This window comes from Cololabis saira, chromosome 20 (genome assembly GCF_033807715.1).
Source record: "Cololabis saira isolate AMF1-May2022 chromosome 20, fColSai1.1, whole genome shotgun sequence".
Classification (NCBI taxonomy): Eukaryota; Metazoa; Chordata; class Actinopteri; order Beloniformes; family Belonidae; genus Cololabis; species Cololabis saira.
Genome location: NC_084606.1, coordinates 5,372,110 through 5,397,996, shown reverse-complemented (window position 1 = coordinate 5,397,996; position 25,887 = coordinate 5,372,110). Strand labels below are relative to the sequence as shown.

Genomic DNA, 25,887 nt, shown 5'->3' with positions numbered 1-25,887 from the left:
CTGCGTTGGGTTACCATGGAGACATGTCTGCGTTGGGTTACCATGGAGACACGTCTGTGTTGGGTTACCATGGAGACATGTCTGCGTTGGGTTACCATGGAGACATGTCTGCGTTGGGTTACCATGGAGACATGTCTGCGTTGGGTTACCATGGAGACATGTCTGCGTTGGGTTACCATGGAGACACGTCTGCGTTGGGTTACCATGGAGACATGTCTGCGTTGGGTTACCATGGAGACACGTCTGCGTTGGGTTACCATGGAGACATGTCTGCGTTGGGTTACCATGGAGACACGTCTGTGTTGGGTTACCATGGAGACATGTCTGCGTTGGGTTACCATGAGACATGTCTGCGTTGGGTTACCATGGAGACATGTCTGCGTTGGGTTACCATGGAGACATGTCTGCGTTGGGTTACCATGGAGACATGTCTGCGTTGGGTTACCATGGAGACATGTCTGCGTTGGGTTACCATGGAGACACGTCTGCGTTGGGTTACCATGGAGACATGTCTGCGTTGGGTTACCATGGAGACACGTCTGCGTTGGGTTACCATGGAGACATGTCTGCGTTGGGTTACCATGGAGACACGTCTGTGTTGGGTTACCATGGAGACATGTCTGCGTTGGGTTACCATGAGACATGTCTGCGTTGGGTTACCATGGAGACATGTCTGCGTTGGGTTACCATGGAGACACGTCTGCGTTGGGTTACCATGGAGACACGTCTGTGTTGGGTTACCATGGAGACATGTCTGCGTTGGGTTACCATGAGACATGTCTGCGTTGGGTTACCATGGAGACATGTCTGCGTTGGGTTACCATGGAGACATGTCTGCGTTGGGTTACCATGGAGACATGTCTGCGTTGGGTTACCATGGAGACATGTCTGCGTTGGGTTACCATGGAGACACGTCTGTGTTGGGTTACCATGGAGACATGTCTGCGTTGGGTTACCATGGAGACATGTCTGCGTTGGGTTACCATGGAGACATGTCTGCGTTGGGTTACCATGGAGACATGTCTGCGTTGGGTTACCATGGAGACACGTCTGCGTTGGGTTACCATGGAGACATGTCTGCGTTGGGTTACCATGGAGACACGTCTGCGTTGGGTTACCATGGAGACATGTCTGCGTTGGGTTACCATGGAGACACGTCTGTGTTGGGTTACCATGGAGACATGTCTGCGTTGGGTTACCATGAGACATGTCTGCGTTGGGTTACCATGGAGACATGTCTGCGTTGGGTTACCATGGAGACACGTCTGCGTTGGGTTACCATGAGACATGTCTGCGTTGGGTTACCATGGAGACATGTCTGCGTTGGGTTACCATGGAGACACGTCTGTGTTGGGTTACCATGGAGACACGTCTGTGTTGGGTTACCATGGAGACACGTCTGCGTTGGTTAATCTGAATTTCCTTCTTCTTCTTCTTGCTGCAGATCTCAGAGTGACGACGACTTTCCCAAACCAAGCGGAGTCTCAGTGAAAAGTGAAGCTTCTATGGGAGCACCGCTCACCTTTGGGAAGAACAAACTACGGTAAGACTAGATTTCTTTTTTATTTTCTTTTTATTTTCTTTTCTTTTCTTTTATTTCTTTTCTTTTTTTTTATTCTATTTTCTTTTTTTATTTATTTATTTTTCTTTTACTTTTTTTCTCTTTTTTCTTTTATTTATTTATTACATTTTTTTATTTATTTATTTTATTCGTTTATTTTTATTCATTTTTTTTTTTTTTTGAATGAGTGTAAACATGATCACGGAATTATTCTATTCAGATTTAAAGTCGGAATAAACCAGCCACTTACTTCGGAATTGCCATTTTCATTGGGAATTAGGTGTTTAATGGTCATTTTTACTCATTTTAAATCGGATTTAATTTAAATTCTGAATTAATTCTGAATTAAACTTCCCTTGTAAACGTTCTACATGTCTGCGTTGGTTAATCTGAATTTCCTTCTTCTTCTTCCTGCTGCAGATCTCAGAGTGACGACCACTTTCCCAAACCAAGCGGAGTCTCAGTGAAAAGTGAAGCTTCTATGGGAGCACCGCTCACCTTTAGGGAGAACAAACTACGGTAAGACTAGATTTCTTTTTTTATTTTCTTTTTATTTTCTTTTATTTTTTTTCTTTTATTTTTTTATTTTTTTCTTTTCTTTTTCTTTTTTTAATTCAATTTTTTTTTTTTTACTTTTTTTCTTTTTTTTCTTTCATTTATTTATTACATTTTTTATTTATTTATTTTATTTATTTATTTTTATTTTTTTTGAATGAGTGTTTACATGATCGCGGAATTATTCTATTCGGATTTTATTCGGAATAAAACCAGCCACTTACTTTGGAATTACTGTAAGTTTAATTCAGAATGGCCATTTTCATTGGGAATTAGGTGTTTACATGGTAATATTTACTCATTTTAAATGGGATTTAATTTTAATTCTGAATGAAACTTTAGTTTAGTTTAACTGAATTGACCTTCTTCTTCTTGCTGCAGATCTCAGAGTGACGACCACTTTCCCAAACCAAGCGGAGTCTCAGTGAAAAGTGAAGCTTCCATGGGAGCACCGCTCACCTTTGGGGAGAAGAAACTACGGTAAGACTAGATTTATCTTTGCATCGTTCTTGTTTTAATGTTTTCAAAGAGCTGGAAGTCATTGAAACATTTTATAACCAGGTGCAACTAGGGCTGGTACCTTTTTTATTCTTTTACGGTACTGGTGCTGATACCGGTTCCTAACGGTACTTTTTTCAATACTCATTTTACAAAATGAATTGTAAAGATTAAATAATTTCCTGAGCCATTAACGTACTAATGTTGAAATATTTTTCAGCTTTGGTAATCTGATTCTAAGAGGTTTAAAACTAATCATTTTTGTGCAAACAAACAATTGTACGGAAGCGTATTGCATTCACTTGAGAAAAGAAAATCTGCTGTTTTTCTGAATTAACGAGATAATTATCTCAGAATTATCTCAGAATTCTGAGACATTCGTGAGAAATCTGGAAACAGAAGAAATACGTTATATGGGTAAAAAAATCTATTATTTCTGTCACTAAAATTTGAATGTTAAGATAAAAAGATGAATTATGTTGAACATCCATCCAAGTTGCTACTCACTCTGAAGTTCTACTGGCGTCCACTATGACCCTTCACTTTTTATTATTGCTTTTTGTGTTTTACATGTTTAAAGTGTCAGCTGTGTCCCAAAGGCCCAAATAAAATGCAGATTTGATCTTTTTCTGGTTTGCAAGGTAATTCTGAGTTTGCTAAGATTCTTCTCAAACTTATTTACAGTCTATTTCCTACAGTTTCAGTTTCGTGCTGGTATTGCAGCCAGATATATTCTATATTTTCATCATGTATGTTGTATTTTCATCCTTCAGCGACCCGGCTCTCTGTTCGGGGTGTAAAGAGTCTTTAACGGATCCGGTCCAGCTCAGTTGTGGACACTCGTCGTGCAAAGAGTGTTTACCGTTGGACGCTGCATGTCCAAAGTGTGGAAAGAAACCCAAAAATATTCCTTGTAAGTATTTAAAATACTGTATTTGGGTCAATGACGAATAAGGATTTTAAACAGGTCAATTTTAAAATAATAAAAAAAAGAATATCTATTGCAGTATTTCAAACATTAAGAATGTTGTGTACACATAAATTCATATAAAAATTTTAAATTAAGTGATTTCAAGAGTTTTTTGTCAAGATGAATCGGCACTAGCCTTAAAAAAGGTCATGTGGTGCAACCATGATTCATATTAAAATAAATTAATTTCCTTAACATCTTGACATCTTTTTTTTACAAGTTTTATACAAAAATGGTTGTGTTTTTAACGGTCGCGCCACATGATATTTCATAAAATGGACGTCATCAGTCAAACTTTGTTTGTATATTAGGATGGAAATATAAATACAAACAGATTGGGCAGAAGATTGATTTAAATACATATAGAGTGATTTCAAAAAAGTTTTGACTCAGAAAAAAGGTAATTTTTTTTTACCTCTTCCCATCCACAGTGTGAAATTTGGAAATGTTTTTGCACTTCGTGCGAAGATTATTTGTGCGATCGCTCTGAAAATCCACAGGACTGTAGTTAAATTCAGGGCCTACAACTTTCTAAATCGGTTCAGAATTTTTCGAGTGACGGTGTGCGAGTGGTGAGACTCCAAAGTTATCCCTATGCGTTCCGGATGGCCCAAAAAGTGCACGTTTTTGCACGTTGCGCAAAAACGTGCGCACCAATCGCTAATAAAAGTCATACCACTCGATTCCCGCTTAATGCGCACGTTTCTACGTTTTTACTTTTCGAGTTTTCTCAAAGCTGCGGGACTAGTTACGCGCCGAAGTTTATACGGAAGAATAAATAATAAGCCTGAGCAACAATAAGAGTGCCTCTGGCTGCGCCATAAAACTTACTATAAATCTATATATCGACATATCTACATATAGCTATAAATCAATATATATTAATGGTAGCCAAAGGTACAGATAATATCTGATGTTTACTGTATTGTTAATGTTATTTGTGGTCACGTGTTTGATCGTTACAGACGATGACCGTCTTGGGGAAGCAAAGAAGAAACTTAAAAAAGCCACGCAGAAGAAATACACCTGGACACAGGAAGGCAACGGTGATCCGCAGACTTCCCTGGAAAGCATCTACACCTCCGTCCACATCACGGCCGGGGAGAGCGAGGAACTGTCGGGGGAACACGAGTCCAGACACCTTCAGCCCAAGCTGAGCCCGCAGGCGTGTGATGAGACCATCAACATCGGAGACATGTTCACGTCCGGCCGGGAGGAACCCCGCCGGACCGTCCTGACCAAGGGCATCGCCGGCATCGGGAAATCCTTCTCCGTGCAGAAGTTCCTCCTGGACTGGGCCCAGGACAAGCACAACCAGGACGCTGATCTGGTTTTCTGTCTGTCTTTCCGGGAGCTGAGTTTGATTGGAGGGGAGAGAAGCCTCCAACAGCTCCTGGTGGAGCTGCATCCCTCCGTCCGCCAGCTGAAGGAGGAGGATTACACCCACGCCAAGGTGAGACTTTTTTCTAAAAATTTTTACTTTTTTCTCAAAATTTAGACTTTTTTTCTCGAGATTCCGACTTTTTTCTCAAGATTGTACTTCAACATTAACCTCGACATTTTGACTTTTTTCTCGACATTTCGACTTTTTTCTCAACATTTCGACTTTTTTCTCAAAATTTAGACTTTTTTCTCGAGATTGTACTTCAACATTAACCTCGACATTTTGACTTTTTTCTCAACATTCGACTTTTTTCTCAAAATTTCGACTTTTTTCTCAAAATTTCGACTTTTTTCTCAACATTTCGACTTTTTTCTAAAAATTTTGACTTTTTTCTCGACATTTCAACTTTTTTCTCAACATTTCAACTTTTTTCTTGACATTTCAACTTTTTTCTCGACAACTTTTTTCTCAAAATTTCAACTTTTTTCTCAACATTTCAACTTTTTTCTCGACATTTCAACTTTTTTCTCAACATTTCAACTTTTTTCTCGACATTTCAACTTTTTTCTCAACATTTCAACATTAATCTTGAGATTTCAACTTTTTTCTCGACATTTCAACATTAATCTTGAGATTTCAACTTTTTTCTCAACATTTCAACATTAATCTTGAGATTTCAACTTTTTTCTCGACATTTCGACTTTTTTCTCGACATTTCACCTTTCACCATTTGTCTTCATTCTAATTCTGATACAAGACATTTTTTGCGGCTCCAGACATATTAGTTTTTTGTGTTTTTGGTCCAATACGGCTCTAAAACATTTTGGGTTGTCGACCCCTGGACTAATCCATATTGAATCAGGGCGGGGATAATTGATGCATCGATTTACCTGGACACCAAGGTGAGAGCAGGGCTGGGGATTTACCTGTACACCAAGGTGAGAGCAGGGCTGGGGATTTACCTGTACACCAAGGTGAGAGCAGGGCTGGGGATTTACCTGTACACCAAGGTGAGAGCAGGGCTGGGGATTTACCTGTACACCAAGGTGAGAGCAGGGCTGGGGATTTACCTGTACACCAAGGTGAGAGCAGGGCTGGGGATTTACCTGTACACCAAGGTGAGAGCAGGGCTGGGGATTTACCTGTACACCAAGGTGAGAGCAGGGCTGGGGATTGTTGACAACTTCACCATTCCATTCCATTTCCATTCTTTAGGTTTCCATTCGATTTTTCCTTTCCTTTTTAATCTCGTCATTTCAACCTTTTTCTCAACATTTTGACTTTTTTCACAAAATTTCCACTTTTTTTTCAACATTTCGACTTTTTTCTCAACATTTTGACTTTTTTCTCAAGATTCCCACTTTACTCGAGATTGTACTTCAACATTAATCTCGACATTTCAACTTTTTTCTCAACATTTCAACTTTTTTCTCGACATTTCAACTTTTTTCTCGACATTTCAACTTTTTTTCTCGAGATTTCGACTTTTTTCTCGACATTTCGCCTTTCACCATTTGCCTTCATTCTAAGGCTGATACAAGACATTTTTTGCGGCTCCAGACATATTAGTTTTTTGTGTTTTTGGTCCAATACGGCTCTAAAACATTTTGGGTTTCCAACCCCTGTCTTAATCCATATTGAATAATTGATGCATCGATGCATTCAATATTTTTACCCCCCCCCCTAGGTGATCGTGATCCTTTTTTCTCAACATTTCGACTTTTCTCACAAAATTTTGACTTTTTTCTCAACATTTTGACTTTTTTCTCGAGATTTCGACTTTTTTCTCGACATTTCGACTTTAATCTCGACATTTCAACTTTTTTCTTAACATTTTGACTTTTTTCTCAAAATTTTGACTTTTTTCTCGAGATTTCCACTTTTTTCTCGAGATTGTACTTCAACATTAATCTCGCCATTTTGACTTTTTTCTCGTCATTTCGACTTTTTTCTCGACATTTCGACTTTTTTCTCAACATTTCGACCTTTTTCTCGAATTACATAATGAATAATAATCTTCCCCCAGTTCTAACTAATATAAAACATGCAGCATGTGTTGCCTTCATTCTAAGGCTGATACAAGACTTTTCATTTAGTTTTTTTTGTGTTTTTGGTCCAATACGGTTCTAAAACATTTTGGGTTTCCGACCGCTGTCTGGATATATTGAATCAGGACGGGGAGAATTGATGCATCGATTTTTCAATATCCCCCCCCAGGTGATCGTGATCCTGGACGGGCTGGACGAGAGCAGACTCCAGCTGGACTTCAAGAACACCAAGGTTGTAACGTCTGCCAGCGCTGTGACGTCGGTGTCTGACCTGCTGGTGAACCTGATCCAGGGAAACCTCCTCCCCGGATCAAACCTCTGGATAACGTCCCGCCCGGCGGCCGCGCTGCAGATCGCCGCCGAGCTCGTCCACATGGTGACGGAGATACGAGGCTTCAACGACCCGCAGAAGGATGAATACTTCAGGAAGAGGTTCGTCCAGGACCCGGATCTGGCCCAGCGGGTCACGACACACGTCCGGTCCTCCCCCACCCTGGACATCATGTGCCAGATCCCCATCTTCTGCTGGATCTCCGCCACCTTGTTCAAAGAGGTTTTTGGAGGAGAGGAGGAAACGGAGATCCCCCAAACGCTCACGGAGATGATGGCGTACTTCCTGTTCGCCCAGACCAAACGCAGGAGCAGGAAGTACGACAGGAAGACGGAGAAGAACAAAGAGAAGCTTCTGAAGACGCACAGAGAGTTTCTCCTGAAACTGGGGAAACTGGCCTTCGTCCAGCTCCAGGAGAACAAGCTGATCTTCTACCAGGAAGACCTGGAGGAGTGCGGCGTGGACGTGAGCGAAGCTTCCATCTACTCCGGATTCTGCAACACCGTTCTGAGGGAGGAACAAGTCCTCTCCCAGAAAAAGGTCTTCTTCTTCGTGCACCTCACCGTGCAGGAGTTCTTCGCAGCCCTCTACGTCTACGAATGTTTCACCACCAAAGACACCAAAGAGCTCCGCGGTTTCCTCAACCTGCAGGAGGAACAACACGCCCTGCTGGATCTGCTCAAGATGACCGTGGACAAAGTGATGGAGAAGAAAAACGGCCACTTGGACTTCTTCCTGCGCTTCCTCCTGGGCCTGATGGTGGAGCCCAACCGGAGAGTCCTGCAGGGCCTGCTGACGCCGCAGGACCCGGCCGAGGACGCCGGCAGGAAGATGTCCACCTACCTGGGCTCCATTCGGGGGAAGAACCGGTCTCCGGACAGCTGCATCAACCTGTTCCAGAGCCTGGTGGAGATGAGGGACCACAGGGTCAAGGATGAGATCCAGGAGTATCTGAGAGAGGGGGGTCTGGAGAGACGGCTGACTCCCCTGCACTGCTCGGCGCTGGCCTACGTGCTGCTGGTCTCCAAAGACGAGCTGGAAGTGCTGGATCTAAGGAGTTACAAGGCCTCGGAGGAGGGCAGGAGGAGGCTGATCCCCGCCGTGAGGAGCAGCAGGAAAGCCCTGTAAGTTTCCCTCCACTGACAACTTTTTCTCAACATTTCGACTTTTTTCACAAAATTTCGACTTTTTTCTCAACATTTCGACTTTTTTCACAAAATTTCGACTTTTTTCACAAAATTTTGACTTTTTTCACAAAATTTCGACTTTTTTCACAAAATTTTGACTTTTTTCTCAACATTTCGCTTTTTCTTCAAAATTTTGACTTTTTTCTCAACATTTCGACTTTTTTCACAAAACTTCAACTTTTTTCTCGACATTTCAACTTTTTTCTCGAGATTCCGACTTTTTTCTCGAGATTGTACTTCAACATTAATCTCGACATTTCAACTTTTTTTCTCAACATTTTGACTTTTTTAACAAAATTTCGACTTTTTTCTCAACATTTCGACTTTTTTCTCAACATTTCGACTTTTTTCACAAAATTTCGACTTTTTTCTCAACATTTCGACTTTTTTCACAAAATTTCGACTTTTTTCTCAACATTTCAACTTTTGTCTCAACATTTATCAGGCTGGTACTAAAGCTGCTTTCGTCAACGAACATTAGGACTAAATATCGTTGTCAACGTAAATATCCACAAACAGCCGCTGCATCATTTGAAATTAGCCGCCCAATGTCCCAAATTTTCAACGTATTATTGGCTGTAACTGCACTTTGCACGTCTTCACACCAGATATCTTGGTCTCAAAATGAGTCTGTATAGTGTCCTTTTGATTGACAGCTCATTCGACCATACAGGAGCTTCCCTGTCCCCTCTCCTTTTGATTGACAGCTCATTCGACCAATCAGGAGCTTCCCTGTCCCCTCTACAGCCCATAACAGCCAATGAGCCTGTATGGAAATGAAGCCCATGTTCCGCTTTTGTCATGAAAAAAATGAGCCAATTGGAACCAAGCGTGCTGATTGTTTAGCCAATGAAATGCTGAAAAAAACAACGATGTGCCGCTTCAGGGGGAATAAAACCCACAACCAGGAAGTTCCTGCGTAAAGTGAAATCACTGCAGCGAATGAAACGTCTGTCCGTGTTTTGATTCTTTTATATGCAAAGTTTTCAGTAACTTTTTTTCAGCAATATTGATAGTGAATCTGGATAAATGATAGGAACCTCTACGTGTCAGCTTTCATTAGAAGCCATAATTATGACTGTATGTTGAAAGGTTCAAGAGTTATGCCCTTTTATCCAGGTATGTGACCTGGTTATCCAAGTGTCCTTTCGGCCATTTTTGGAAAGGTCTATTTCCGACGGAAATAAAAACCTTCTATTTCAGTGTGTTCAGATTTACATTACTCAATGCTAGTAGTAGTTACAGTGATTCTGACAGTTGGGGGGAAATCTTCAGAGTGTTACCTTTCAAAAGAGACCAGAACCATCCATGAACTTCAAACGGTTCAAGAACAGCTTTCAATTTACTTTGGGTATAACTTGGATGGGCGTTTTAGGCGACTTTTACAGGAATGGTAAGGGGTGCGTTCGTGCTGATCATGTATCCGCTCCCGCAGATTCAGCTGCATCCATCAGAAACGCCGTGCGTCACTGGAGGTTCGGTGGTCTCCGTATGTCTCTTGAGAAACATGAACATTTAATCCCTCTAATCCACATTCAGGCTGAGAGACTGCAGAGTGACGGCAGAGTGGGTCAAACATCTGGCCTTCGGTCTCAAGTTCCCCTTCTCCCCTCTGCGACATCTGGACCTGAGCGACAACGACCTGGGAGACTCGGGGGTGAAGGAGCTGTGTGGCGGCCTGGCCAACCAGAGCTGCAGGCTGGAGACGCTGAGGTACCGCCGACTCCTTCCTGCCACCGCCGTCTCCGTGACGACAACGCTGCTGTACATAGGGATGGGAATTCATACGATTTTTACGATTCCAGTTCCATTTTCGATTCTGCTTAAGGATACTTTATTGATTCTCATTTGGAAAAAAGGACAGGAAAGATCCTGCGTGTTTGTTTGTCTGGTGCACCATAATAAGAGTTGACCCTGCAACTAGAGGAAACAGCCTAGTCATCAAACAGGAGTTGACCCTGCAACTAGAGAGAAAACAGCATATTCATAACACAGGAGTTGACCCTGCAACTAGAGAGAACAGCCTAGTCATGAAACAGGAGTTGACTAGAGAAAACAGCCTAGTCATAAAACAGGAGTTGACTAGAGAAAACAGCCTAGTCATAAAACAGGAGTTGACTAGAGAAAACGGCCTAGTCATAAAACATGAGTTGACCCTGCGACTAGAGGAAACAGCCTAGTCAGAAAACAGGAGTTGACCCTGCAACTAGAGAAAACAGCCTAGTCATAAAACAGGAGTTGACCCTGCAACTAGAGAAAACAGCCTAGTCATAAAACAGGAGTTGACCCTGCAACTAGAGGAAACAGCCTAGTCATAAAACAGGAGTTGACCCTGCAACTAGAGAAAACAGCCTAGTCATAAAACAGGAGTTGACCCTGCAACTAGAGAAAACAGCCTAGTCATAAAACAGGAGTTGACCCTGCAACTAGAGAAAACAGCCTAGTCATAAAACAGGAGTTGACCCTGCAACTAGAGAAAACAGCCTAGTCATAAAACAGGAGTTGACCCTGCAACTAGAGAAAACAGCCTAGTCATAAAACAGGAGTTGACCCTGCAACTACAGAAAACAGCCTAGTCATAAACCAGGAGTTCATCCTGCGACTAGAGAAAACAGCCTAGTCATAAAACAGGAGTTGACCCTGCAACTAGAGAAAACAGCCTAGTCATAAAACAGGAGTTGATCCTGCGACTAGAGAAAACAGCCTAGTCATAAAACAGGAGTTGACCCTGCAGCTAGAGGCAACAGCCTAGTCATAAAACAGGAGTTGATCCTGCAACTAGAGAAAACAGCCTAGTCATAAAACAGGAGTTGACCCTGCAACTAGAGGAAACAGCCTAGTCATAAAACAGGAGTTGACCCTGCAACTAGAGAAAACAGCCTAGTCATAAAACAGGAGTTGACCCTGCAACTAGAGGAAACAGCCTAGTCATAAAACAGGAGTTGACCCTGCAACTAGAGAAAACAGCCTAGTCATAAAACAGGAGTTGACCCTGCAACTAGAGAAAACAGCCTAGTCATAAAACAGGAGTTGACTCTGCGACTAGACGAAACAGCCTAGTCGTAAAACAGGGGCTGACTCTGGGGGTCTCTCTCCTCAGCCTGTCTGGGTGTCAGGTCACAGCAGAAGGCTGCAGGGACCTGGTCTCAGCTCTGACCTCCAACCCCTCCCACCTGACGGAGCTGGACCTGAGCTACAACCATCCAGGAGACTCTGGGGTGAAGATGCTCTCCGAGCTGGTGGAGGACCAGCGATACCGGCTCAGAAAACTCAGGTAATTAAAGGAAAACCCTCCCCAAAGACCTGCCAGCCATGATGGGAAAGTTTCTCTGAACCTCCTGGTTATCGTGAGGATAGAAGCAACAGAATATGTCAGAGATGTACTGATGTGATTCTTCCTCTAAAGCTCGTCTCATTTTTTACAGGACCCAACAAGGTGGAAGTCATCGGTTGAAACCAGGATTAAAGAAATGTTAGTATTATTTATTTATTTATTTTAATATGGAAGCTGTAGCATCTTTTTTTTTTTTTTTTTTTTTTTTTTTTTAAGATTTTTTTTGGGCTCTAGTGGCCCTTTATTGGAGATGCAGACTGGAAAGGGGTAGAGAGAGAGAACGGGGAAGACATGCAGCAAAGGTGCGCAGGCTGGATTCGAACCTGCGACCGCTGCAGGAGGAGGACTGTAGCCTCAGTATATGAGCTGCTGCTTAACCCACTGCGCCACCGAGCGGCTCGAAGCTGTAGCATCTTTGCCTTTTTATCTTTAAGCCTCAATTATGGCCTACGCTGTCACCGCGACGCCGTCGTGAACCTTCGGACTTCTCCGTCACTCAATTTCTCCGCGGTGCAGTTCCCCCCGTGACTGTTAGACCGCAAAACAAAAAAAAAAAAAATCACACACATGAAGAAAAGACCGCTGAAAGTTCACGACTGCTTCAAACCGGAAACTGGAAATGCGTTGCTACCAAGCAAACCAATCACAGCCCTCTCGGTCTGCGTGTGGTCTGCATCGCCTCTACGCCTAGTTACAATTTTTGGGAGGTGCAGGTCAGCGACGGCGTCAGTGACGGCGTGTGGTACGGTGTGGTGTGTGCGACACGTTGCAACCTGCGGCGTAGGCACGGCGTCTATTTGACGCAGAACCATAATTCAGCCTTTAGGCTTCACCACTGCGCTCCGTCTTTCCCTCCTTCTCCTTCCTGTGCCGCACCGACCACATGTCCTCTCCTTCTCCCTCCTGTACATCCGTCCATCCCCAGCTCTGCTTCCTGTCTCTTACAGCTCAGAAACACCAGAGGTTGGACCAAAGGTGCCGCAGGAACCCTGAACAGTATTCACCAGGGCGGACGCTGGTCCTTAATAAGTCTTAAAGGGGACCTATTATGAAAACCAGGTTTTTTCTTGCTTTAACATATATAAAGTGGTCTCCCCTCAGCCTGCCAACTCAGAGAAGGAGGAAAGAAACCAGATTCTGCAGTTTCTGTACAGCCGCCCGGATGATCCGTCCAGTGTGATGTGGGTCTTCTTTTTCTGCTTCTCTTCCGACTCTCGGTGAAGGCGGACGCTTTTCTGCTCCTCTCCCTTATCTGTCTGCCCTGCTACTGCTTTTTGTCCTGTCTCGTCTTCAGAGTCTCTTCTTTTCACTCCTCCCAAACTCTACAATCATGGAATTAATTAACTGGTCTCTCAGCAAGGTGATCAACACTCAGACTTTAACGTTGGGGGAGCAAAGCCGTAAGCTGGATGCGATTCTTGAACAGAATCGCAGGCTGGCGGCGGTCTTTGAGCTCATTGGCAAGATGGATAAGACCTTGGAGAAGTTGGAAGCTCGGCTTGGCGGGAATTGATCACAAATTCGTCTGTTTGGAGTCGCCATTGATGAACCAGAGACTTAACGGCAGACAGAAAATTACTGAGTCTGTCTGTTTTGCAATACAATTGTTGATTCTATAATCTGGCCTTGACAGGGCGGTTTGGCCGATCGCTCTGGTCACAATCTTCCTGGTGGAATGTAAACAAGGTGACTCTGCCCCCACTAACCCTCCCCTCTCAGGAACATCTGTGGACCTGGATCAGAACTGACCGGGCCGTCTGATAACATCAAGGACATTGGCTGAGAGCAGCTCTGAGCGAAGTTCACGGACTTACCGCTCACACACTTACTGATAACCACCTCCCTCAACTCAACGCCTTCCCGGCTATGAGTCTTGTGATGATGATGTTAAATTTGTCATGTTGCTTTCTGTGCTGAGGTGTTTTTTTGCACTTTCACACTGTGTACATACACAGTGTGAAGATGCCTTTTTTTCCCTCCTCACCCCCCCCCCCCCCCCACCCCCAATGTCACCCTTTCTCTGCTTTGTTCCGGTTTCGGGGTTGTTGCTCATTGTGGTCGACTCTGAATCTGAATCTGGATCTGAATCTACGAGCCAATAAGATTCTGCTCCCGTCGTTACGTAACGACTTACAGATTTACATAGTTTGGCCTCCGATGCGTGAAACCACGCCCACAACTAACTCCGCCGGCCGGAGCTTCCTCCATTTTTTCGTAGCGGTGTATTGCGTCATTCAGGCAGCCAATCAGCACAGAGCCTCATTATCATAGCCCCGCCCACTCAGAATCCTGCATAGATAATGAGGTTAGAGAATGGGAAGATAAAGACATGGATCAGAGGCTGAATTTCTCATTTATTTTGCAAAAACAATCAAGAGCTTGTTTCTAAGACATTCAAGGCCTGTTTAAAATAGGTATTAGATCCATAAGAGGTCCCCTTTTAAATTTAGTTTGAAAACTAAAGTGAGTGTTAAAAACTCTTTTCCTGGTTGCAGACGCCTGCCAGCTCTCTCTGGACCCCAGCACGGCTCACGGGGGGCTGGTCCTGTCGGAGGAGAACACCCGGGTGTCGTGGGGGGGGGACCAGGCCCCCCAGCAGCCGGACCGGCCCCTGCCCCCCCCGGTGCTGTGTGAGCAGCCCCTCCGCGGCCGCTGCTACTTCGAGGTGGAGAAGGCCGAGCCCTTCAGTGTGGGGGTGACCTACCGGGGCCCTGGGGGGGCCAGGGCCCCCGGCCAGCTGGGCCACACCCAGGAGTCGTGGAGCCTGAGCTGCTCCGGGAGCGGCTGCCACGCCCACCACGGGGGGGAGGGCGTCTGCGTGTCGTCGCTGTGCCTACGCTGCAGCCGGCTGGGGGTTTACCTGGACTGGGAGGGGGGACACCTGTCCTTCTACCGGGTCTCCTCTGGGGACTCCCCCACCCTGCTGCACACCTTCACCCACACCTTCACCCAGGACCTGTACGCCGCCCTGGAGCTGCAGCCCAACACCCAGGCCCGGCTCTGCAGCATCACCTGATCACCAGGGGCCTCATTTATAATAGAGTGTGTAGGATTCAGACTAAAAGTGCACGTAAACCAAAAAGCAGAAACTGGCGGGCGCAAAAAATCCGGATTTATAAAACCGCGTGCACGCACACTTGCACGCAATGTTCTCTTTATAAATCACAGTCCAGCTGGAAGGTTGCGCAGGTGAATTTGCCTCATATCCCGCCCTCTACACGCCCACTTCTACCATAAATGGGCAATGCAAAGTAGTTCATGACTGTATTTGCATATGAATGATCCTGCTGAGCATGCACAGTGGCTTCCTGTAGCCTGTTGATGAATGAGACGTGTCGAGCCACCGTGCCACTGAATTTCACGGCGATGGAGATGAAGATGTTGTGGATGAGGTGGAGGCAGGAAAACCACATTATTTGGTGGTCACAGTAGTGGCATCATTAACAAAAAGAAACTGAGTGAGTGGCAGCACATCGTTGCTGCGCTAAACGCCGTGAGTGCCCCGGACAGATGGTGCAGAAAAAAAAAGAAGTGGTGTGATTTGAAGGTGGAGGCCAAGAGGAACGGAGCCCCGAAAGGGACACGGATTCTTTTTATATATATATATGTGTTTTACGTGCGCGCGTGAAACCTTTAAGGTTGATTTATGGTTCCGCGTCACACCAACGCAGAGCCTACGGCGTAGGTGCGCGTCGCCGCGTACCCTACGCCGTATATCTGGGTCGTTTTAACGCGGAACCATAATTTAGGTTTACACGCGCGCGTAAAACTCGTATATAAAAAAAAAAATCTGCGGCAGCAGCAGCCCCAGAGTCCTGGCAGGGACACGATCAGCGCTATTATAATTATAGTCTGATATGTGATGACATTAACAGTATGACATGAATCTGCTTCATTTCTCCACCTCACCACCTGCGTCGCCAGTTCCCCAGATCTTCAAAATGTTCCTACGGGAGGGTCAGGGTTGGAGTAAAGATACGCAGATTTTCCCGTTAAGTTTTTTCTTTTTAAATCCCAACCTTTCCGTAGAAGGCGGCGTGTTCATCTTTCAAGCCCTGTTTTGTAGCAAGCTTTAGAAATGAGGCCCGATCTGTACATTTCGTACTAATCCCGATCCTGTTAAACAAAAGCACGTAAAGTCTTCTCCTTCTGCTGCTGCAGGGCGGCTAGCAGCGCGGCTAGCAGCGCGGCTAGCAACGGTTCATGACTAAGGTCAACGTTGCCTTTAAAACCTGGACATCAGTCGGACTGAGGATGTAATTCATAAACATACCGAGTGTCATTTCTTTCAAAGATGTAAAAGCACCTTAGTACGGAAGCGTGTTGCTTTCACTGGAGAAAAAAAGAATATGCTCTGTTTTTTCTGAATTAACGAGATAATTATCTCAGAATTCAGAGAAAAGTTTTAATGAACAAAAATAATTCTGCTCTGTTTTTCTGAATGATATGATAATGAGTCAAGACTCAGCTGGAGCTGGAGCTGGAGCTGCCGTCGACACAGATCGTGTTGTGAGACAAACGTCTTTAGTTCAAGTCCCAAAGGTTTGAGGAATATTTGTCATTACTTTGATATTCCACTATTTTTAAATGTAAACATTTAACCAGCATTTTTATATCCATGTATTTGTGTGTGTTTTCAGAAGACATGCGTGTTTCCTTCATACGGAAGAGTATTAGGGCCAGATTAATCTTGATTAATTATGTGGCACTTGATGTAAAAGAAGTGATAAATTGGTCAATTTAAGAGTCATATGTACATTAGATGTTACGGCACATGTTTGTTTTTAGTTTTGTTTTTGCTTCTTGTATGTTCTACTGCCCTTATTTTTTAACAACATGTGTTTTTTATTATTTTACCTCTTTTCTTATGTAATATTTTATTTCATTTTATTTGTTATTAAAGCGTACTCTTAAATTAAATACTCGTGATTTTTGAAAACCACGCAAAGTTATGGATAAGCCCTGAATGCAGGTATTGTGACGTAGAATTGTCAAATTGGTTTAATTCACCGTACGAATAGTTACAGATTACTTTAGTAATCCTGTATTTGACCCGGTCTTTGTACGTTTTGACCGAATAGAAACATAATTCTTACCGTTGTAAGAATGAAATGAACCTGCTGGATCTACTGCCCTTACTCTTTAAAAACTTGTGCTTTTTATTATTTAACCTCTTTTCTTATCATTTCATTGTATTTGTTATTTACTGTTTAATTGTGTCTTGCCGCTTTTAATGTTGATGTAAAGCACTTTGAATGACCTTGTGTTGAATTGTGCTATACAAATAAACTTGTCTTGCCTGTTTTCTTTTTTTATATTTATTTTTTTATTGTGGCCACAAAAATTCCAACAATATTCTTACATCATCTTTTTTCTCTATTTTTCCCCTCTCTTAACATAGGTTGTAAAATTTCAATACAAAGAAAACAAAATGGATAAGAAAACAAAAAAGAAAAAGAGGAAAAGAAAAAGTCATGGCCATAGATTTATATTATCATAACAAGAACCAATTGAACATGGGGGGTCTCCACACATCACATTTCTCAAAAGTAAAATAAAATGTAGAAAATTATTCAGCAACGCAATGATAAGGATAATCAGCAAAAATCTGATCTTATATGTTTGACATAACCAGTCCATTTAGACCACATCTTGTAAAAATTCTCAGTTTGTATTCTGAGAGAGAAGGACAATTTTTCCATGGCATATATATCTCGAGACACATCTAACCATTCTTCTATTGTAGGTGGATCTGGTTTTAGCCACCTTCTTGAGATAGTCTTTTTACATGCAGCCAAGAGTATAAGCAAGACTTTTTTATCTCTATGATCCCATCCATCAAAAGTGATATTCCCCAGATACATGGTGTCAAATCTATGAGGAATATTTATCCCAAAAACAGCTTCCAGATGACAATGTATCTCTTTCCAATAGTCGGATAGGACTGGGCATTCCCAAAAGATATGAAAGTGGTTAGCTTCACTTTTTCCACAAGCTCTCCAACAATTTGTGTTTGGTATTAATGCCCGTTGCTGCAGGGGTGTAATGAAAAATCGTAACAAATTTTTCCAACAATATTCTCGCCATGTATTTGAGCATGATGTCTGCCACTGCAATGTACATAATTTCAGCCACTCATCTGCAGTGAGAGAGATACCACATTCCTTTTCCCATTTCTGTTTGACATACAGTGAATTGTGGGAACTGGCTTAGCGAAGCCCACAGTACAGTTTGGACACCACCTTGGTACTTATTGATGAATTACTTGCTTTCTTAAACACTTCTAGCACTCCCATCTTTTCTAACTCATGTGTCCCAGCTATGTTTTCATTAAAATGGTGTCTGACCTGGAGGTACCTATAGAAGTCCTGACGCTGTAAACCATGTTCTTGCTGTATTGTTGTAAAAGTCTTAAAAGTCCCTTTATGCACAAAAGTGGAATAGCTTGAGAGGCCCATCTTACTCCATGTCTTAAATCTGGAATCTAACCTATTTGGAGAGAAATCAGTGTCAAATGCACACCATCTCAACATTTTTAGGGCCTGATCCATATTGCAGAGTTTCACTGTCTTTTGCCACGTCTTCAGGGTTATATTGATCCAGGGGTTATTGTTATCTAACATGTTATTTATTAATTTATTGTCTGCTATTATAGCTGCTAACGGAATCCCTCGACTCATCCTCCGCTCAATGTCCATCCATCTTGCAGAATATGATAAAGTGCACCAACACACTAAAGGTCTTAATTGTGCTGCATAATAATAGTCTCGCAAACAGGGGAGACCCAAACCTCCACGTTCCTTGTGCAGCTGTAATGTTTTATATTTGATCCTAGGTTTTTTACCTTGCCATATAAATCTCGATATCTGTTTATCCCACTCCATAAACTGTTTTGTAGGTACTTCGATTGGAAGAGTGTGAAATAGGTATAACAGTCTCGGAAGTATGTTCATTCTTATAGATTCTACACTGGAATTCAGGCTCAGAAATGGGATGAGGCTCCATCGTTTTATATCGGATTTAATGTTCGTGTTTAGAGGACCATAGTTCAAAGTAAATAGTTTTGAGGTATCCCTGGGTAAATTAATACCCAGATATCGTATGTAGTCCTCATCCCACTTCAAGTGATATTTCTTCACCAAGGAAGCAGGAGGGTCATAATTAAATGTGAGCACTTGAGTCTTTTGAACATTCAATTTGTATCCCGAAATTACACCATATTCTTCTGAGAGATCCATCAATTTAGGGAATGATAAGGTGGGCTGAGAGAGGTACACTAAGACATCATCGGCGAACAGTGCAAGTTTATGTTCATCAGAATCAATATTTATTCCTTTAATGTTGTGATTCTGCCTTATCCGCTGACTCAGGGGTTCAATGAACAATGCAAAAAGCAGGGGAGAGGCTGGACACCCCTGTCTTGTTCCGCGCTCTAATATAAAGGGTTTTGATAAGGCACCGTTGACTTTAATTCTAGCAGAGGGGCTGTCGTATAAGGCTTGGAAAGTCTCAATAATACATTTGTGAAAGCCAAATTTTTCCAGTACTTTATATAGAAAAGATAATCTTACAGAGTCAAAAGCCTTTTGAGCATCTAAACTTAGAAGCATGTGTCACGGCTCAGACAGGACAGAGAACCCAAATGCACAACACCAGGCAGGATCAGAGTCCAAGAGGCTTTAATCTTTGTCAAAAGGCAGGCAGGGGTCAAACCGGGTAGTCAGGCAGATCAGGCAAACAAAACCAAAAACTGTCAGGCAAAAATCCATACCCCAAGAATCAGGCAGGCTCAAAGACAGGCAGGCAGGCAGAAACAAAACAGGATATGCAGGCTGGAAAGCGAGGCAAAAACACACGACAATCTGGCAAACTAGAAGGTGGAAATGGGCTGGTATATGAGGGGAACTGCTGATGAGGGAAACCAGGTGTGGAGCTGGGCAGGGGAAGCACAGGTGAAGGGAATGAGTGGATCTCTGGCTGATTAGGGTGGCAGGATCTGGAAAAACAGGGGAGTGAGTAAAACTAAAAAACTACACTGGGAAACCATGACAGAAGCCCCCCCTCAAGGGACAGATTCCAGATGTCCCAAAACCCCCCACCCCGGGCAGGAGGAGGGGGTCTGGAGGAGGGCCCCGGCCAACACATGGCCAAAGCTCCGGGGGCCGTCCTCGGTGCCGGGCAGACCGACGAGGCAGTTCGGGGGGTCGCCCTTGGGGCGTAACAGGCGGATCCGGGGGTCGGTCTGGGGGCTTGGCAGGCTGGTCAGGGGGTCGGTCTGGGACTGCGGCAGGCTGGTCAGGGGGTCGGTCTGGGGGCTTGGCAGGCGGGTCAGGGGGTCGGTCTGGGGGCTTGGCAGGCTGGTCAGGGGGTCGGTCTGGGGGCTTGGCAGGCTGGTCAGAGGGTCGGTCTGGGGCTGCGGCAGGCTGGTCAGGGGGTCGGTCTGGGGCTGCGGCAGGCTGGTCAGAGGGTCGGTCTGGGGGCTTGGCAGGCTGGTCAGAGGGTCGGTCTGGGGGCTTGGCAGGCTGGTCAGAGGGTCGGTCTGGGACTGCGGCAGGCTGGTCAGGGGGTCGGTCTGGGATTGCGGCAGGCTGGTCAGGGGGTCGGTCTGGGACTGCGGCAGACTGGGCAGGGGGTCGGTCTGGGACTGCGGCAGACTGGGCAGGGGGTCGGTCTGGGACTGCGGCAGGCTGGTCAGGGGGTCGGTCTGGGGGCTTGGCAGACTGGTCAGGGGGTCGGTCTGGGGGCTTGGCAGACTGGTCAGGGGGTCGGTCTGGGGGCTTGGCAGACTGGTCAGGGGGTCGGTTTGGGACTGCGGCAGGCTGGTCCGGGGGTCGGTCTGGGACTGCGGCAGGCTGGTCCGGGGGTCGGTCTGGGACTGCGGCAGACTGGTCAGGGGGTCGGTCTGGGACTGCGGCAGATCCATCCAGGATTGCCTCAGGAAGGGGAACAGAGACCACCTCCAGAACAGAGACCGGCGGGACCGCCTCCGGAACCGAGGGCTGCGGGACCGCCTCAGGAACAAGAGTCGGGGCAGACAGGAGGCGGGGAGCCGGAGTCGGGGCAGACAGGATGCGGGGAGCCGGAGTCGGGGCAGACAGGATGCGGGGAGCCGGAGTCGGGGCAGACAGGATGCGGGGGGCCGGAACAGGGGCAGACAGGATGCGGGGGGCCGGAACAGGGGCAGACAGGATGCGGGGGGCCGGAACAGGGGCAGACAGGATGCGGGGAGCCGGAACAGGGGCAGACAGGATGCGGGGGGCCGGAACAGGGGCAGACAGGATGCGGGGGGCCGGAACAGGGGCAGACAGGATGCGGGGGGCCGGAACAGGGGCAGACAGGATGCGGGGGGCCGGAACAGGGGCAGACAGGATGCGGGGGGCCGGAACAGGGGCAGACAGGATGCGGGGGGCCGGAACAGGAGCAGACAGGACGCGGGGGGCCGGAACAGGAGCAGACAGGACGCGGGGGGCCGGAACAGGAGCAGACAGGATGCGGGGGGCCGGAACAGGAGCCGGAGCAGGAGCTGGAGCTGGAACAGGAGCCGGAGCAGGAGCTGGAGCTGGAACAGGAGCCGGAGCAGGAGCTGGAGCTGGAACAGGAGCCGGAGCCGGAGCAGGAGCTGGAGCTGGAACAGGAGCCGGAGCAGCAGCTGGAGCTGGAACAGGAGCCGGAGCAGCAGCTGGAGCTGGAACAGGAGCCGGAGCAGGAACAAGCTGGGGCTGGCGCTGACGCTGTCGTCGTTGCCTGCCCTGAAGGCTCCTGGGCCCACCCAGAGCCAGGCGTGTTCCCCAAAAGGGGTCCCAATACTCCTCCTCCTTGGCCCAGCGCATGTCATCAGCCGATTCTCTGGGAGCAGGAACAAGCTGGGGCTGGGGCCGACGCCGTCGTTGTCTCCCCTGAGCCTGCAGGCTCCTGGACCCACCCAGAGCCAGGCGTGTTCCCCAGAAAGGGAGAAGAGACTGGGGTGTGTCCGGGGCCACCTCGGGAACAGCAACAGGCTGGAACTGGGGGCATGTCTCTGTCCCCTTCACCGTACGGTGGTAGAACGCCACTTGGTCCCCATAAAAAAAATCCCACAAATCCTCTTCCTTACGTGGTAGGTCCATGTTGGCTGGGTTCAGTCTTGGCCAGATTGTACTGTCATGGCTCAGACAGGACAGAGAACCCAAATGCACAACACCAGGCAGGATCAGAGTCCAAGAGGCTTTAATCTTTGTCAAAAGGCAGGCAGGGGTCAAACCGGGTAGTCAGGCAGATCAGGCAAACAAAACCAAAAACTGTCAGGCAAAAATCCATACCCCAAGAATCAGGCAGGCTCAAAGACAGGCAGGCAGGCAGAAACAAAACAGGATATGCAGGCTGGAAAGCGAGGCAAAAACACACGACAATCTGGCAAACTAGAAGGTGGAAATGGGCTGGTATATGAGGGGAACTGCTGATGAGGGAAACCAGGTGTGGAGCTGGGCAGGGGAAGCACAGGTGAAGGGAATGAGTGGATCTCTGGCTGATTAGGGTGGCAGGATCTGGAAAAACAGGGGAGTGAGTAAAACTAAAAAACTACACTGGGAAACCATGACAGCATGGCCTCTGTGCCTTGTTGCCTGATATGATTGATAATATGAAGGGTCCTTCTCACGTTATCTTGTGTTTGTCTGTTGCTAATAAAACCTGTCTGGTCCGGATTAATTAAATTGGGAAGTAACTTGCCTATTCTTCGTGCCAATATTGATGTGAAGAGTTTATAGTCTACATTTAGGATACTAATAGGGCGATAATTACTGCATTCAAGTTTATCTTTTCCTTCCTTAGGAATTAATGAAATTATTGCTTCTCTCCATGAGGGTGGAATTTTCTTTTCTTTTAGAACCCAGTTAAAAGACGTTAATAATGTTGGGATCAGCTTCTCTCGCATAGTTCTGTACCAATCAGAGGTGAAACCGTCCGGACCTGGTGACTTATTTGCCTTCAATCTGGAAATGGCGGAGTTTAATTCTTCACTTGTTATTTCTGATGTTAATACCTTATTTTGTTCTAAGGGGTAAATCAAGAGAGGCCAGGAATGAGTCTATATGGCAGTCATTATTAATATGTGGTTGAGAATAGAGTCTTTTGTAGTACTTTTCAAAATTCTGCTGAATTTCTTCCAGTCTATGCTCGATTAACCCAGACTCCTGATTTCGTATTTTAGGTATGGCATTATCTGCTTGTTGTTTTTTTAGTTTATATGACAAAAGTTTCATCGCCTTTCCCCCAGCCTCATAATACCTCTGTTTCAAAAATATAAGTTTTTTTTGTATTTCTTGTGTTCTTATCTCATCTATCTCACTCCTTATTTCTTTCATTTCTTGTTTCACTCTGTCATCCAAAGTATTAATATGGACCCTTTGCAAAAGCTTTAACTTACTCTCCAAATCTTGAAGTTTTTGTCTTCTTAGCTTATTCATATGTGAGGTAGTGGAAATGATTTTACCCCGCATAACTGCTTTAAGTGTGTCCCAGAGGATGACTGGTGTCACTTCCCCGTTATCATTTAATTCTAAAAATGTATTTATTTCTGTAGTCAGGTAATCTTTGATCTGTGGATTGTTCAGGATGTTTGAATTTAGTCTCCATGATGTAGCTCTCTGAGCCCTGTTCAAGCTCACGGATAGAAACACAGGACTGTGGTCTGAAATGGACATACAGCCTATATCACATCGTTCTATTACATGTAGGTCTTTACTGAAGGTAAAAAAGTAATCAATTCTAGTATAAACTGCATGTGGCGACGAATAATAAGTATAATCCTGACTAGTAGGATAAAGTTCTCTCCATATATCCACAATTCCCAACTCCCTCATCAAGGCCAGGATTTTATTAGTTATAAGTTTTATTCCTGACTTACCACTTGAGACATCTAGTTTTGGATTTAAATGCATATTAAAGTCTCCACCACAGATAACAACCCCATGTGCCTTTGTTGCCATCAAATCAAACATTTTCCTATAAAAAAACCAGTCACTACCTGGGGGAGCGTACACATTTAGAAAAGTGACAATAATACCTTCCAGTTTACCCGTTATCATTACAAACCTTCCCTCTGGGTCTGTGAGTTCTGACATGTGTTCATAGTTCACCCCTCTTGATATTAATATAGCAACCCCTCTTTTGTGTCCAGATTTGTAAGATGAAGAATATACATGTTTAATGCCCATTCTGTTTAATTTAGCATGTTCAGTATTGTTAAGGTGAGTTTCTTGAAGGTAGGCTATTTGGATTCTCTCTTTCTTAAGATTAGACAAAATTTTCCCTCTCTTGATTGGGTTATTAATCCCGTTCACATTATGGGAAGCTATTCTTATGCTTACCATTTAATTAACAACAAAAATTCTGTCCTTCATTTGTGTGTGGAACATCCCCCGAACAGCATAGATATAAACTGAACTTTCAACAAAAATGTAAATGAAAAAGAAAAACAAAAATGTAACAAGATCTTCCACGTTGCAGGTCTTACTCGTGACCTTGTACCCGATGGTAATGGGCAGTTCTGAAGGAAAACCTCCTGCTCCATTTGGAGTGGGAGGGCCCTCACACATGACGTCACAGAGAGGCTCTATTGTCCGTGGTTATCCCGAATCCCGTTTAATTACTATCACCTTGTCGCACAAGGCGCAAAGAGTCATCTTTCTTCTAACTCGGCAAAAACAAACAAAGCACAAACTCACCATGCCAAAAAGAGTCTCTTAGAAGAAATGACGTTTAATTACTGTCCAAGTTCTCAGGTGAGGGATGTCTTCTGAAGGCTTGCAGCTTTTCTATTGAGGACGGTGTTCTCTCATCCCTCCGCCCGGCACGTCTGGTTCTCCGCCAGCCTAGTTGTTGTAGTTGCTCCATCATCGTCTCTGGAGGTCTGATGATCGTGACACTGAAGCCCCTCTTGGCCATATCCTGCGTCGCCTCTTCTGCGGTTTCATATATCTTAAATCCTTCTTGAAATTTAACTTTAAGTCTGGCTGGAAACATAGTTTGAAACTGGATACCTCGATTTTTCAGGGTTTTCCTGACTTCGGCATATTCTTTCCGCTGCTGGAGTATGCGTGGTGGGTAATCATTATCAACATTTATTCGGTTTTCTTGCCACATCAGCCCTTTCTTCTGCCAAGCTTTGCGAAGTATCATTTCTTTGGTTCTAAAGCTAGAAAACTTCACGAGGATGGACCTTGGTTGCGCGTGCGGCGGAGGCTGCGCTCCGACCGAGCGGTGAGCTCTCTCAATTTGCAGAGCGGCGGTGTCTGTTAAGTCGAGGTTTTCCCCAAGCAACTTCTCCACAAACTCAACCACAGTCGGTGCGTCTTTTTCGGCTCCTTCAGGTATCCCGTACAAGCGGATATTTTCTCGTCTTGAGCGGCTCTCTTGATCAGTTATTTTAGCTTCCATTTGAGCCTGGAGTTTGAGCATTTCTGACAGAATATCCTCCGTGTTTTGTATTCTCTCTTCGGCTTTCATTATTCGTTCTTCGGCCTCCTCAAGTCTCGTGTTAGTCTTGGTTATTTCCTCTTTAATATCTTCCAGCTGAGTCTTGTTATCTTGCCGAAAATCTCTCAGCTCCGTGAGAATCAGTCCCAGATTAGCCGTGTCTTCCTTCGAGCTCGCGCCAGCCATCTCAGTTTGTGCTCCGGTGAACCGAGAGTTTTTTTCTTTTGCGTCTTTTGCGTCTCTTCTTGCCTTGGATGACATTAGTGCCCCTTTTACGCCGTTAATATTAGTCTTAAGCGAAAATTCAGAATTTCAGGGGCATATAGAATATCTCGCAGCTCGGGACAGGTGTCTTTATGCTGCCATCCCGTGTGCGCCCAAACCGGAAGCCCTGTCTTGCCTGTTTTCATTTAAAATAGGACAGTGAAAATCATGTATATTCATAATTTTGTGATGATATATTTGTTCTGTCGCAAAAATATTAATAAAAGAAAACAATACAGTAACGAGCTGTAATTTTCTGATCATCGTTAATCGTTACTTGATCTTTTTTTTTTAAACAAA

General features: G+C 44.9%; 1 protein-coding gene across 4 annotated transcripts in view; it reads left to right on the top strand.

Annotated features, from left to right (window-relative positions):
• The window catches only part of LOC133420134 (NACHT, LRR and PYD domains-containing protein 3-like), a 37,524-nt gene extending 20,352 nt beyond the window's left edge, over positions 1–17,172 (top strand). For 3 of the 4 annotated variants that reach the window (XM_061709725.1, XM_061709724.1, XM_061709723.1), the window contains exons 4-13: positions 1,445–1,543; positions 1,982–2,080; positions 2,498–2,596; positions 3,388–3,527; positions 4,550–5,037; positions 7,186–8,471; positions 10,074–10,247; positions 11,635–11,808; positions 11,960–12,006; positions 14,364–17,172. In XM_061709725.1, the coding sequence (XP_061565709.1) occupies positions 1,445–1,543; positions 1,982–2,080; positions 2,498–2,596; positions 3,388–3,527; positions 4,550–5,037; positions 7,186–8,471; positions 10,074–10,247; positions 11,635–11,808; positions 11,960–12,006; positions 14,364–14,884 (3,127 nt within the window). In that variant the 3' untranslated portion in view covers positions 14,885–17,172. The remainder of the gene's footprint in view (positions 1–1,444; positions 1,544–1,981; positions 2,081–2,497; positions 2,597–3,387; positions 3,528–4,549; positions 5,038–7,185; positions 8,472–10,073; positions 10,248–11,634; positions 11,809–11,959; positions 12,007–14,363) is intronic. The other variant, XM_061709726.1, reaches the window with a different exon arrangement.
• The last annotated feature ends 8,715 nt before the right edge of the window (positions 17,173–25,887 follow it).